Here is a 15924-nt window from a genome sequence, read left to right on the forward strand (position 1 = left end):
CTGGGCCCTCCTTGCACTCCTCATTGTGCGTGGTTAAAGATACTAGGAGGTCCGTTGCAAAAGATGTGTGAACTACGTTTGCACCACGCAGTTTCTATCGGTATCACCCAAATGAACTATACAAGGGGTGGTATATGGCAGATTTCTGTAGCCTTGAACTCCTCCAACTTTTAATATACTCACATTTTGTGAATTTGTCAAGATAAGCTGGTAGTGGTGAATCACAGCTTTCTCAGTAGTAGTGTTGGGTAGAGTGTTGGTGATGAGTTTGTTTGTCCACTTATAGCCGCGACTCGCTCACGGGAATCTCGGAAAACTGGTTTCTTGGTAGTCGCTATCTTTGCCCATTCAGTTTTACAGCACAAGCAAATGAGTCTCCATATGGACTGAGAAACGTATACACAAAACTGCTCTGTCAATGTGAAATGATGGATTAACTAATACAGGAACATAAATGAATAACTATTATCTCCATACCGCAGAGTTCATTCAATCGTTGATGATATAACCTCTGATATTCAATCAAGCGTTTGAAGGTCAGTTATGATACATATGTAAATGTGGTGTGTTTTCTAACTTATAAAATCCTCTGGTTTTAATCCTTCTGGTGTAATAATGCCTGGACTCACTGATCTCCGTCGAGTGCTCAGTACCAAAAGTTACTGATCAAACTTTACAGTATCGATAGCCATTTTCGTGGTAGGTCAAATGGTTTCAAACTACCTGTGATAAAAGTTGTCTGCTGCTAGTTCACAGTCACAACTCTTCTTACCGTTGAAGCATGCATGATTGCTCTCTCGCCATATGGATATTTACGGAAAGCTACTGTCGTATAAGAGCCATTGGCACAAGAGTGAACATCGCCTGCTTGGATCTGATGATTCAAGCGCATGTGATGTATTGAAGTAGTGGTAACACGCTCACATGTCATATGTCCGAAGTTCAATCTCTGGCCTGGCAAAAGATTTGCGCTACTGTTGAGCTCTGTCAAGAGTGAAATTCAGGTTCATTTCCCTCTCCTTGGTGTGTACTCTCAAGGACAATCAACGATCGTACATTTTTTTAATCTTTCCACAGCCGCAAGACTGTTTGAAATTTGTAAGACTACCTTAAGCCTAACTATTAAAACCGAGATACCTCGTCATTGCTGGTGTCCAACTGACCTTGAACACTTGAGCAATGCTGATGTGAAATGAGCTTTAAAATTAAACACTCATCAGGTCCTCATGACAGGTTGTCCTTCAGTTCTCTTTCAGCTGTTTTGAGAAAAAAGAACAAAGCGACTTACCAGAATCTTAGACTGGCATTCGACTTCATACTCTATTGCTCAATAGCATCATAGAATTTTCAGACTCGGAATTTTTTAAACAGTCAAAGAACCTAGTTTGAGGGAGGCAGCATTAGATCCTCCAACCCGCGGAAACATGTATATTGGTCATTACCGTGTACGCCATAGTCGCTTGCATTGTCAGATCACATGTCGCAATTATATTATCTCTAGTTTGATAGATTTGCTGGCCTTTGTCACTCCGAGTGGAGGTACACTGAATAATCCCGCCTAACCTCGATCGAGTCTTCTGTACCGTTCCAAATAGAATAATACCACGCGTTTCGACGTGTAGGTGGATTGTGAGATGGTGAGCAAGTTCCCAATAGTGACACTACAACCCCAAAGATGCAGCATAGCCACCAGAAAGCTGTGGTACGAATAAAGTCATAGCAATCTAACAATCAGCTAACCTCTGGTCATGACCATTCCAAACAGTATGAACCGGACTGAGGACACGTTCCAACAGACTCGGTCAACTGAGTTAGTACCGGAAAATCAGCTTGTGGATGAATGCTGACGTAATTAAACACCACATTTAGGAAAGCGGTTCATCTAAAGATCTGATCTGCACGTCACCAGATATACTAGTTTCATGACATTTGATTCACAAGCATAGTCTATAAAGCATGCATCATTCGGCCACATAATACTAAACTTATCGACCGAATTGATAGATTAGTTGATCATAAGTTTCGAGACATCAACACGATTGTTAGTGCCAAACTGACAAACAGTTTGCAGATATATGTGGTTCACATCCAGTGGATGGCAGTGGTAAAATTTCGTCAACATGCACTAACAATCCGTCTTCATTTTAAGGCGCTCTAGTGCTTTCGGTGACTTGTTTGATGTTCGGTGGGAAATGTACACCTCTGAAGAAACAGTGACCTGACAATCAGCAATCTTCAGGATACTGTCAGAAGGAGTAAATCACATACTCCTGAATCTTATCTTAGCTCAAACAGTCGAAATGAAATGGGCTTCAGGGCTCTTGATTCGGCGATGAGCATTCCAGTTGTGGTTTTGTCCAATTAGGCTCCTTCATGGTCAAAACAGTCTTATCTGCATGCATGGACAAATGAATGAGTGGGCACATCCTCACAAATACTATCAGTTACTTGGTGTTCCAGGGGTGTGCTAATAAATGATAGACCATCAGTTAAATTTCATTTAATAACTGATCTGTTGGTGTACCTGCAAGCAACAGAACTGAGACGCCTTCAAATTCTCGACAACTGTTGCCTCAGAACCGTAGTTCGAACAGACTAGTGTCGTCGAATCCGCTACATGACAATTAGAAACCCGGTATTCTGTTGTGCGACGGAGAATCCAATCAAACCTACGGTGAATTATGTACTGAAACGTCGTTTACCAGAAACAGTGGTGCGTTTATTACGATTCTGGGTGGCCGAGGCACAGAGTTGGCAAACCTTTGACGTTGCAAATGAGTATGAAAGAGGTGCAACGTTACCTCACAGCCTAGAAAATTCACTTTCTGGGCGATATTCTTCTCATTTGCGCTTGTTTCTTTTCCAAAACAGCCAGGTCAGTAACTTTGAGATTAATGTATTCGGCCAATCCCAGTAACTATCTCTGTCCTTTTGGCACACAGTTGCTTTGATGACCACTTTTCGAAGGGGATTGATACTACTGGCTGCTCTGATACGACTGCAATATGGTGACGCATTGTGTCCAACCTATTCCTCACCTATGTACTATGACAAGCAAGCTGATTCAGTGGGTAGAATCTCTGCAGCTCTCAGCCTCTCTGATGCCCCGAATAATAATAAATATAATTGCCCAGCTGTAACACCCTTTCGGTGCCTAGCTGCCATGCCACCCGAAAGAAGCACGAGGGCTGGGATACTGTCAGGTTACCCAAGCCTAGGTGGAGGATGTCGGGATGCAGAGGCTGGATTCGAACCACGAACCTCCCTGTCAAAACATTTGCGCTCTAATCACTAAGCCACCTCGCCCCGAAAATTCTTTCAGCATTCAAAACGTAAAACCATTTGATACTTCCCTGGGAGCACCATTGTGCAGACAGTTGTCTGTGGTTTATTTTCTTTCTGAGATTAGTATGTTCACAGCAAGTAAGTTGGTAGTTAGACCATGATAGGAAACACAAGTTTTGTTCGCTTCACAATTCCTACAGTAAAATTTTCTTAAATTTTTTTATTCGATTTCAGCTATTCTCCATGTGTCGGCATTGCCATGAAGCATTATACAGAATCCAGGCTGCGAATCCCACGTTCCTTACAGTTCCCATTCATCCAACACTGGCCCTCACAGTTTGCATCAAGAACCCCAATACTGATTTTGATCATTCTCCAGCTCTCCCAACCCAGTCATACAGACTTGTCTCCCAACGGTGACCATGCCACTACAGGGAATGTTCGATCTCCACAGGACTCTGCTACTCCCAAATCCTCACCTGACTCTTTATTTGATGTGTGCTGTTCCATGGGGAAAAGTTCTTCTCTAGCTATGGACTTTTTCAATCCAAGCAACAAGAAAAGCGAACAAATGAACGAAACGTGCGCGTCTATGTTGCAGCTGGATGCGATTTCAAGACCGCAAGTACGTTGGCTTGCTGTAAAGCATATCTTTAAAAGTCACCAACTGATAAATTAGGAAGCTGTTCTTCCCTACCACATTGTTGTCGCCCCAAGTGTCGTGAAGTTTTTATCCCATCGTCCGTTTTTTGTCCATGTTCATTCATTTTTTGCTTTGCATAAGAAATTCCACTGGAATCATGCGCTACTCCTACGTGTTTTCGAAACACTGTTTTAAATGTGCAACTCAGTTTCTGTTCCGTTTCTGTTTCCATCAGCTTTCATCCTTAGTGCAAAGTCTAGTAGGTGAACTGGAAAAGCTAGCGAATTCTATGAAAGCACATGTGGTTACACAGGAAATTACTAACCCCCTAATACACCCGACAATAGGCTAGATTATCGAAAGAAGTTCCATGCGTAAAACGCTATTCAGCAACATTGTGCCAATGACCTACATGGACTTCCTACTACTTTTCAAAGCAAAGTAAATGTTTCTGAGGATTTACTAAGTAGTTCCATGTTTCAGCTGGATACTACTGTCAGTCCACAGAAATTTCAAACATTTTACTTGATGAAGAGTGAGCTACATATGTCATTAAAACGTGTGCTATATCACATACTGCCGATTTCACTGGCGTGTTAACTGTGCTGGGCACCACGATGTGAGCAGCTTTTTTTACTGCTCACGTTTGAACCCACCAATTATTCAGCTCAAACAATCGTCTTTATTTCATTATTTGTGGAAGCGGGCGGCTATTCTGAGTCGCTTTTGTGCACGAGATGTTTTGGGTTCCGTGTGAAGGCATCAGTAAACACCACGATGTTCCAGATGGCCATCTGGTAGCGATGCTTCACTGAGGTTATCCGAACGTCATAAAGCAAATGATAACTAAACTAAGTACTCTATACAAGCTTGTCCCACTGTGTTACTAGTTGCCAACTCAACTACCTAGCAGTCTTCAACTTCATTAACTAGCTGAATGGAGATCTGAGAAGAACGTTAGAATGTAGTTAGGAAATATCCTTTAATTTTTAAGCAATCATGGAAATCGTAAGCGCCATTTATTAGTTCATAATGTAGCTAAATATCCTCTGGGATAAGCAGGTTGTTTTAATATTTACTAACGCAATTATGACACCGCAAACAACACAGTCACCAGTAAAATGAAAAGGGGCAAAATGATGATATACAAGTTTCCTGTTGGACATAAACCTGACACCATCCTGAGTGACAATATTCTGTTGCAGCATATCCTCTGACAGCATGTTTCGCCCAATCTTCACAGGTGCCTATTTTTTTGCAGAAGATATCAATTTTTAAGTATCAATTTTGTTTGGATTAATATGCAGTACCGATAGATGTTGAATAGCAGTGCGCTAAATGTAACCCTTTTCAGACCCTGAATGTATAACTGGATTGCACGGTCGTGGGTTGCGTTCATCGCTTTGAAAGCATCGCAGAGCTATAAGGTTATTCACAGGCGTGCATTCCGTTTTAACCAACAGCATAAGTTCAGCCTATCATTTCATGGACAGCACAAAACCGGATTCACAATAGCGCAGGAAATGTTACTGAAAAGTAGGCTGTGACAAACAACTGAAATTTAAATCGATACAGAACTTTTTAACACGGTGTACCAATGGCAATGGTGAATCAATGTTTTCAACCCATGTTTTAGAGAACAATGAGTGATAATTCGCCTTTGTTCAGTGAGATTGGAGGGATTTACGGGCGCTGTGGATCAATAGTCCATCCCGTGCGTAGATCGTGCTCTCCAAGCGTTTAACTTTCCCCACATTGCACGAACGCTACAGTCTAATGTTGGTACATGCTTTTGGATGTAGAAGGTCTTTTTGGTCTTTTGGCCTGCGGTACGCATATGTTAGGGTGCACCCAGACTGCTTAACGCATGATTTCGCGCAAAGGCGTTAACTATCCTGCCTGGTATTCAGTTTATCTGACTGGAAGATCAAATTCCAGGTGGAATTCTATTACTTGACATCTCAGCACAGTAGTGACATTCTCCCTATTTAGCTAACCATACTGGATCCGTATTTGGCCTAATAACCTAAAGAAATAGCAGTTTCGCTCATTTTATTTACCATGACATGACTAGTTTCGGCCATATACGGCACGAGTGCACTTGAGCCCTGTTGCTTCCTGCCCTCATTCAGAGACATTGGAGTGCGTTTTTGCATTGTACCCATTAAATCATTTATCCAAGGACCAGCGCATGATGCTTGACATGAGAATGAAAATGAGTACACACCAGAGCTGGTGGCAAAATGTAGCAACTTGTCCCTCAAACAAAACCTGATGGGGGTGGAACTGAGATTCAAGTACAGAATAGTGGCCATGTTTATCATATCAACAGAATTACGAAGAATTCTTGTAACCAGCTCGGAAGGGAGGTCTAATGCAGACGGGTGTCTACTCAACCGAACAATCCTTATTCTTGTTCATTACATGATTTTGTTCTGCAAGACTGAGTCCCAAGAACGGNATGTGTGATTCTCACTTGGGCATCCAAAACAAACAAGCCTCAGTTGTAACTCAATAAACCTATCAAAGTGAACGCAACGGATTGTCCCGGTTTTATCTCTGTGGACTTCGAGATCCGTAGTCACTTTGGCCTCCTTTTAGACACTAGCATGGAGCATCCTGACTCCTCATTCTGCTCTAGCTCGGCAGTAAGGTGGATACTACTAGGATGGAAATCCGTACAATAATTTTATTGTTGGATTTATTTGTGGATAGTTGCAACTCACTTGGATCGAACGATATGCAGTACTTATGAATAACTAGACGGAGTCCAAATTGAAGTAAGACTAAAAAATAACACTGCTCAAATCAGGTGTGTTTCAAATGAGACATGTGCGCGGAGTATGTGGTTCGTCAAAGTCCATATAGAGACGTCATCTAGGGGCGTTTTACAGGTCACGTTTGTTTTTTGGATACGCTTTTGACATTTTTACTTGAGAAGTTAACGGTATGTTCCTCTGTCCCTTTAACGACAATAAGTAATGTCCGATTGGCTTCATAGGAGAGTACCCCAATTATCCATCTAAGAAAACGTGGTATGAATTTTCAAAAAATCCTTTCGGCTTGCATGATCGAGTATACTCTTCGAATCATCCTTCGATGGAAGCACCCACTCCTGAGCTCACTACACGTAGCCACTTCCTCTTATGGAGTAGAATCATGGGGGAAGGCATTCCAAGTGACTTGAGTTTGTCAGGGTCGTTCACGTTTTTTAGAATAGTTTTTGATTAAGCAAACAAACCGACGCTCAACAATTTTAAAAACTAGTTGTTTTAACTAGTTGTTTTTAATCTTTCTTGTGTAGATAGACGATGTTGAGTCGAACCTGTCCTATGCCAAGCGCGACTGGTGTCAGCGAGTAAAGCATTTGTGCTGCGTGTCCATGAGAAGAAGGCGAGCCTGTCGCATTGGTTCGGAGCACGTCGTTCGAAACGGAGGACAAAGATGCACAGATGAAGCGTGGAATACAACCGTCGAGATACAGCTGCATGGTGTGGCAAAGGTTGGTAGCAAGTGAGAATGGTTAATTAAGGCATCCAATGTTTCTGGGATCAAATCGTTAAATGCTGTATCACAGTCCAACCAGAAAACGTGCATTCTAAAAATATAGGGGATGTATCCATTTCCCGAACATACGGTGAAAACATTTTACAACAAGCAGGATACAAATCTTCAGCTAATCTAGATGGAGTGTAAAAGAAGAAACCTGGAAGGAAGGACAAATATGCAAATACAATATTTAATGCCACGATATCAGCAATGATTCTTAAATTCAAAGTACTCATCAGCTCACTCACTTTCGGCTGCGTGAACACCAAAATTTGCGATTTAATGAGTTATTTATACTTTTGAGGAGGTATAACAAATTTAATTATTGGGGAGAACACATAGTGAAATTTAGCATTTAACTCAGAAATGTGGTTTCAAGCATCTGTAAGCTAGTGATTGAAATCATTTCTGTCATTTACACAATGCTGATGTTTTGAGTTAGTCACGAACATGTAGAAAACTACTCCGAGAATAGAAGCACTAGACATCAGCACACAGAAGATTTTTCACGTTGTGTTGAGCATCAAATCTGAAAGAAATTCGCTGTGCAAAGCGAATGTCATCATTTGTGAAAATTCGGTAAAATGCATCCGTCATATTGGAATATTACATCGTCTGCTAACTTGTTACTGCCACAACTGACCGCGATCAGTTTTGACTTCGAAATTCAACGGCTAGCGTATGAGACCTATGTAGGATATATGAGGACTATAGTGATTCGAAGGGGAATATCCAGCTATTCCGAGTTAGTATAGCCATGGTCAATTAATTTGGGGGATAGCATTTCTCGGAGTTGGCTGTTGTAATTGGTTATCGAGGTTTCCCTGAATCATGACCTGGAGCGTATCGTCTTCTTATAGCTGGTGAGCTTGCTAAAACAAATGATGACAAAACAACAGCGACAAATAGTCGAATTTACTTTAGATGCTCGTGACCATGTACAGTAAAACATCTCTACCATGTAGCTCATCTACAGGGTAACTTCATGCTTGGAAGTACTTGGTTATGCATAAACCACCAGAAAAAGTCACATATTCTTGATACAATCTACTTTGGGGTTTAGTCAAACAATCTGTGATTTCCAAGACTTATGGGTGTGCCGCTTTTGTCGTAATCCTCCATTGGTAGGTGCACAGGCATTTCCCCAGCACTGTGTCAGTTGTGGAACTTTTACGCAACGTCCGGAGACAGATAAGGCTGCGAGAGATTCGTAGCCAACAGCGTTCTACACAGTGCAAATTGCGTGCACTAAATGGCTCGGTTCTTGAACTGGTTAAAATGCACCACAACTATCTAACACTGTAGAAGTACACTAACAGTCTGTTTTCGTCTGATTTTCCGAATTTTTGGTGAGAACGTCAAAATTCAAGATTCTTCCGTAAAAATAAATCAGACGTACAAAACAGTGACAGTTCGATCAAGAATGCTGAATAATCCTTTGACTTATTTTTAAAGTGCTCGAACTTCCCCTTAGTTGATGCGGTGGGATTCCTTGCACCAGATATCATCCCCTTATTGCTAAGATATGTTTTCCAGTCAGTCTAGCGGGGTGTCTGTTCCAATGGTTGAAAGAATATTCAACCACTTTTTGTTGTAACGCGCGGTGCATACCATTGATTTGTGTGTATTTCCGCTAGTGGCGAAGGTTACTGAATTTTTAACTCAGAAACCAACGTTCCTGGACGTTAAACTAGTGGTAAATTATTCCATTTGTTTTAGCCTATCCGTAAAGTTTCGAGTGCTATCCCATTGAAACACTACATGGTAGTTTTATTGTTGTACCTCCTTTCAAGGGGGAACAGGAACATTGACTTATTTTTAAAGTGCTCGAACTTCCCCTTAGTTGATGCGGTCGGAATCCTTGCACCAGATATCATCCCTTTACTGCTAAGATATGTTTTCCAGTCAGTCTACTGGGGTGTCTGTTCCAATGGTTGAAAGAATATTCAACCACTTTTTGTTGTAACGCGCGGTGCATACCATTGATTTGTGTGTATTTCCGCTAGTGGCGAAGGTTACTGAATTTTTAACTCAGAAACCAACGTTCCTGGACGTTAAACTAGTGGTAAATTATTCCATTTGTTTTAGCCTATCCGTAAAGTTTCGAGTGCTATCCCATTGAAACACTACATGGTAGTTTTATTGTTTGTACCTCCTTCAAGGGGGAACAGGAACAAAGCCACACTTATGTGCAGGATTCTGAAACAAGCTGAAAGGTTCTCGTTTCTTCGCTCGACAGTACACCTAATTCTCTTTACAGACAACTCATGGCGATCGATTTTTGTTTGAAAAGTGAATGTATGTACAGGTAACTCCAGAGATTTTCCAAGTTCATTTCGAATTCAAGAACTACATAGTGAGAGGTGTTCAGGTCAGACGTAATGGCCGGATAGTATTTTGTTCAGTTTGTATTAAAAGGTCTACCATTGGTACTCTCAACGCAATTGTTGGGAACTTCAAATAATTTTTCACTTCACTTCCATGTATGTTTTCATAAGGTTTACTCTTTGTCCTCTACGGCTATTTTTTCCTACGCTTCTTTCTTCCGATATCATATTCTTGTCGATGTCACAAATAACTTGCCAATAAATGGAAAAATCTACTGTTTTTTTCAAAGACCCATTGAAAAGAATTCCCGAAAAACTATATACTCGCAAGTGTCAACAGATTAGTGCTACCATCATGAGCGAACATCTTATCTGAATCACAGTTACTTATCTTCCTGTGTATCTCGGAAAATTCTTCGACTGAAAATAATTGCCACTCCAGGTGGGGATGACAGCAGTCCCAATTTTCACCCTGGAGATTTGTGATGACCATGGACTTCTTGAACAGGTGGCGGGCGATTACCATCCGGTTTGTACGGGCGCAAGCCGTGCCGGTTAAAGTTGAGATCAGGGTCATTATGACCTTCTCTATGTGTGGTGTTAGACTGGCATCAGAGATTGTGGGGGAAAAGACCAATAAACGGAAATGTCGCTTTAGGGAATAAAATTCAAAAATGAGTTGTTAACCTATGAAAAGCTTCCATCGACTGTAATCGTTGACACATAGCTTGTCGTGAAAAACAGAAGTACACAAATTACTCAACTGATTTTGTGAAAATATTTAAATAACCTGATAATGGAGTTATTGATAACCTGTTTCTTTTAAATACCTAATTTCCTCATTTATACTCCATTCTTCAGCACCTGGGACCGTTTTTAAGTTAGCCGACCTAACCAGCTGGGTGTTCTAGACCTTCGGTTATTTTTTGACCCAAATAACACTGTTTGGGAATTTTTGTACACTATATTATTTAGCTAACACCGGACCACCAAGGCAGGTTGGCGGTAAGATATGTTAAGACTAGTTATTGTTTGGTCGAATATTCAAGCATCTGTCGATCATTATCGTAAAGTAGTTCCTCGAAAAAAACACGTGTAAACTGCCAAATTGTGCACAGATTTCCCTTTGGTCTTCCTCTCCACGTTCGTTTTCTGTTATAGGAATGTTGTTTGTGTCGTTTGGTTTGGACAGCAAACGGATCGGACTTGAAGGAATGGCACGAAATGAGGTCATCAGCCCAGAAAAGTGCATGTCCCGGAGCCGGGTGTTGTAGTTTACTTAACAATGGTACGTTGTACTTTGACGTGTATTTCGATAACGGCTACCAGTACGAGTTCCGTAGAGCTGCACGTGCTCGAGACGAACCAGAAAATCCGTATTTATTCTATACCAATTTGCTGATAATTCTGGTTGACATACTTGATAATGAACACTGGGGCGATCTCAACCATTTGCTTTTGAGAAGCAAATATGTCAAATTAGACTAATGTGAAACATCAATGTGTACAATCACCACTACTGCTAAAAATTGTGATAAGTTTCTCATTCACTTAAACGTCCTCTGTCATGGGAGTATCTTTTTAAACAATACCATCGTGTTCTATTTTCCAAGAGCGCACCCGATCACACATACAGTGAACAACACTTCGTGAGTTTGCTTTGAGGAATTAGCCCGAGCGGCGAGTCAACTATATTTAGACAATAATGGAATTCGAGGAAATTAAACTTCCTGAAGATGGAATCATGGGTAGAAGCGAATAAGAACGCAGCTATTGTTCTGTAGTCAGACCTTTGAAATGTGCATGCCCGCAGCATTGATTTGTACAACTTTATTTGGAGCTATTTCTCTTATGGGCGGAACAGATTCACTGTCATGTGCTCACGTATATTTTAGGACAATGAGGGATATCTTAATCAGCAGTTGTATTAGTTCTATCCATCTGAAAGCAGTAAATTGTGGAAGCAGCTTTTCATTTCATCTCAGCCAACGCAGGTGACGCCATAGCCAACTAAACCCCACCATAAATGGGTCCATCTATCGAAGAAAATTTTGAAGAAAAGGAAAATTTGCAAGATTTTAGGCAACTGGTTCAACCATGTATGAAAATAACTGTTTTAGGCAAGGTCTAAGAAGGCTAGTCGAGCAATTGATTGTAGATTTGTCAAGATATCACCGACAGGTCTCTCGGTTTCGTATTAGAAATTGAGGAATTGGTTATGGTTCTCCGCTGAATTGTCGATATGGGGATAGAATTTTTTGAACTGTTTCACTCAGAATCAAACATCAGGATACTCAACATTCATACGTACCGAATCCCTCTACAACAAACGTTATCAGAAGATACAATATCGTGAGATCCTATGTCATTTAAGGACTGTTTGGTTGGTCTCATTTTAGTAGCTTTTGTAAACAGTATATCGCTCTCAGTGAATCCTTCAAAGATGCAGTTTTGGGTTCCTGTCCGAAAGCTTGTACGCTTAACTGAAAGAAACACTATGATCATAGGTATGTGCACAAATTCATTGCTGTCCAACTTTTTAGAATCGAACACATTCCCCCGTTTATCTGAAAGTAACGTGTCATACCATCTCTTTCTCTCGCTTTTATCGTCCCTACTACTTACAGAGTTCCTCTTTACCTACGACTGATGGCATTAATTGGCGATGTTAACATCGTAACGTATTTTCCATTACCTTACTAATCAAATGACCCAACGAACCTAGTTTACATTTGGGCAGTTTTCGTCAACCATATTAAGACATTCGCCTCACATGACTGGTGATTAAACTATATGATATACTATTGAAGTGGATGAGGGAACAGGTAAAAAGTAAGACTGTGCGTTGTGGGTAATATAGTAGGAATGCCTCGAATATGATGCACAATACATATGGATAACACATATTTTTCAAACATTTGTGGAAGCACCTTCTGTTAATTTCGAACTGTTCTGTCTATAATTTACAGCAGACTCACCTCTAATATCGTCTGACACTGAGGCACCAGCTGGAATGAATTTACATGAGAACCTCCCGCAGTCAGATGAAGGTAAACAAAGTACCGCACCGAACCCAGTATCCCCTCAGCCGAACGAACCAGACGAATTCGAGTTTACAATGGTTGGTGGGGTCGGATTCTCCACAAACAGTGGCAGCTACACAGCACAAATCGATGAGGTTAGTGGCACCTCAGCGTCCGTTCCACTGACAACAACACCATCAAGCACGGAAGACACAAGTATACTGTGTCATGAAAATTACGTATGGGACAAAGAACAAGAACTATGCATTCGCTTAATGACAGCTTGCCCAATTGGAATGTATCTTAACAGGACAACAAACAAATGCACTCGCCGAGTCGCTACGCTAGAAAGTTGTGACGCCGGATATCGATTTAACGAAGAGAAATCTAGCTGTGAAGGTCAGTATAATGCGGCTAAGTTGCCATTTGTTAAATCAATCTGGACATCATCCACTCAGTGATGAAATTAGCCCGCATTCTGTAGTACGGCTCTGGATGCAATATTTTGATAACCATAGGGCATTTATTGCCAGTTTTTGCTGTTTTAACAGTCCTTTCTAGCTTGACTTTTACTCAGCTAAGGAGTAAATGGTTCGCTCAACAACGTAGGCACGGTGGTTGCAAACGTCACCAGTGGATTTGACAACGTTAGTTTTTGAAGTACCTTCCTTCCTCAATGCTGCAGTGTTTTGGTCCCCTTGAGTACAGATCAAAATGCATCCTGCAATCCATTTAACAGCTTTTAATGTAGTCTAATATTTGATCCAATGTCTTCTTCCATTACATATAAGTTTCACTTTTCCACCCACCAAAAGGCATAAAAACTGTGGTTAGATGTAGCTTTTCAGTTGACGTCCTATTTAGTATCGAGCAATTTATTCTCATTCTGTACTGAATTTGTTTCATGAAGGCGACGATGTCGTCTACATAGTGGATCCTACTTGGTATTATGAGATTCTAATTTCTTGATTACCTGGTTTGAAAGGATACAGTAGAGAACCTTTCGTTTTCTGTTATATTTGCTTATCAAAGTTGAAGTGAATGTGCATGCAGAAATCCAACAACCTATCCGGACTTTACGGCTTCACGGTCCGTACTGTTTTTGAATTAACCTGATGTAATTCCACGACTGTATCCTTGATGAACTGGAGGCCTATCGTTGTGAAGAATCCTATGAGTTTTAACGTGAGCACTAATGAAAATAACAGCGTGGATTTCACAGGGATCAAGGTCAGAATTCAGTCCAGCAACTGCCATTTGATGACAGCAAGAGTGACCGACCTCAAAGCAATTAGAATTCCGTGGCAGCCATGTTCAGTGACGTTAAAAGTCAGAGAAATATGCCCTACTTCTCCCTTCAAAAGGTTGGGTCAGTGCCCACTGTACTGTGGGCCAGACCATGCGGTGAAGTTTGGAGAGATGGCATTCGATATAAGGTAGTGGATAACTAGGTTCCAGACATGCCCAAAAGTCGTGAGGCCCGGCTGTGGACACATAGAACGATGGAACACTGTCATTATAGATAACTGCTCATCGGATTGGAATAAATCAACGAACCAATATTGGTAAAAGGTAAACAAATTGGTAAGAAAGCTCAACAAGCCGACTGAATCGTTGACAGTCTTGCAGCAGCAAATCAGCATTACTCAAATGTAGATGCCGTCATGTCAATGAAGCCCTATCTTCTGAAAAACCTAGAATTACTGTGCATCTTCAGTGTGAGTACTCAGCAGTGCTCATCTCACGAGATTTACTCAAATCGCATATCATTAGCTAATGTCCAAACTGTCAGGTGTTCAATCACTGGCCGGATGGTCACGGGTTCAAAACCCTGAGTCACCTCATCTTACCATCAGCTAGGACATGCTAATTTAAATTTGGATTTAAATGGATATCCAAGCAAGAGTGAGAGTCTTTGAGGAGAGCCTCGCAACCTTGGTAAACAAGCAAGTCATTGTGAAAAGGTGAACCCCCAATCCGGTCTCAAACTTGAGAACCGTCCCATTGTACGGACGTAAGCGGCTTAGCAGAATCTTCCTTGTGAGCCACCAGCGTACTCAATGTCTACCTGCTAAACGCAACCATCTGGAACCGAGAGTAACTTTGTTCAGCTTTGTGGTAGGTACTTGTGTGAGCTCTTTAGCATTCATTTTTCGGATCGATCACTGCCCGAAATAATGTTGGAAAGTCAACAAAGAGGAGACTTAGTAAACGAAACCCTATAGACCAGAGAATATTCTGTTGGATTCAAGTGCTCTCAGAGCGTAAGATCCCCGATAGCTGTTGCCTAGGCTTTTTTTACTACTACCACAAAACAACCAATAAATCGTTCAATGGCAGCTTTGACTGACCACATAGAAACACCATTGATATACTTGGTTGCTTTGCAAAAGCAGTGGTTCACGAATCTAACATTTCGGCTGAGGTCAGTCTTCATCGCCTGACCTCCAAAAAGATGTAAACAACATTCTAACCACTTCTGGCTTTTTTTCCGAACTGGCTAACGTGAAGACTTCCTTCGATTGATAAAACATTTCACTGATATAACAAAGAGTGAAAACAGTTTCATGAGTGAGGGAAGCACATGTTCGAATTAACCTCCAGCTTTTCGTTTATCCAACTACTGCAAATGGCCCTCACATATTTTAGAGTCCAGTTGGCTAGGTCCTTACACTCGTTTGGGATGTTCGAAGACCTATTGAGCAATTTAAACAGCCCCCCCCCAAAAAAAAAGAACAGAGGCCTCATTCTGGAATATTTAGGCGTCCCATCAAAAAACCGCCTTCGACTGACATCCATTCCAGAATGTTTTACAATACATTCGCGAACAGTCCAGGAATAGTGTGGCAGTGTGCCATTCTGTCAAAACCATACACCATCTATAAGATAAAATCCCTCCAGCTGCTGAAATATTTTGGATAGCTGGAGCCCGTATAATAAAGCTATAACGAAAAATATATGATCACGACTTCACTTACAATTCACTTTATCCGAAAAGTAAAACGTTTTTGTGGTTTTTGTGGCAATCATGTCAGACTGGTGTTGAGATGGACAGGGCCTGCTGAAATGCGGGTATCATCTAGACTGCCACTGACAT

At 41.2% G+C, this 15924-nt stretch overlaps 1 protein-coding gene across 1 annotated transcript in view; it reads left to right on the forward strand.

The window, feature by feature from the left end:
- T265_06607 (hypothetical protein) overlaps positions 1-15924 on the forward strand; it is a gene marked incomplete at both ends in the record, with an annotated part of 113342 nt that overhangs the window by 23810 nt on the left and 73608 nt on the right. Inside the window, 4 exons of the mRNA XM_009171911.1 lie at positions 3520-3910; positions 7233-7430; positions 10966-11092; positions 12774-13226. Of these exons, the coding sequence (XP_009170175.1) occupies positions 3545-3910; positions 7233-7430; positions 10966-11092; positions 12774-13226 (1144 nt within the window). The remainder of the gene's footprint in view (positions 1-3519; positions 3911-7232; positions 7431-10965; positions 11093-12773; positions 13227-15924) is intronic.

Source organism: Opisthorchis viverrini (assembly GCF_000715545.1).
Source record: "Opisthorchis viverrini unplaced genomic scaffold opera_v5_139, whole genome shotgun sequence".
NCBI classification, from domain to species: Eukaryota; Metazoa; Platyhelminthes; class Trematoda; order Opisthorchiida; family Opisthorchiidae; genus Opisthorchis; species Opisthorchis viverrini.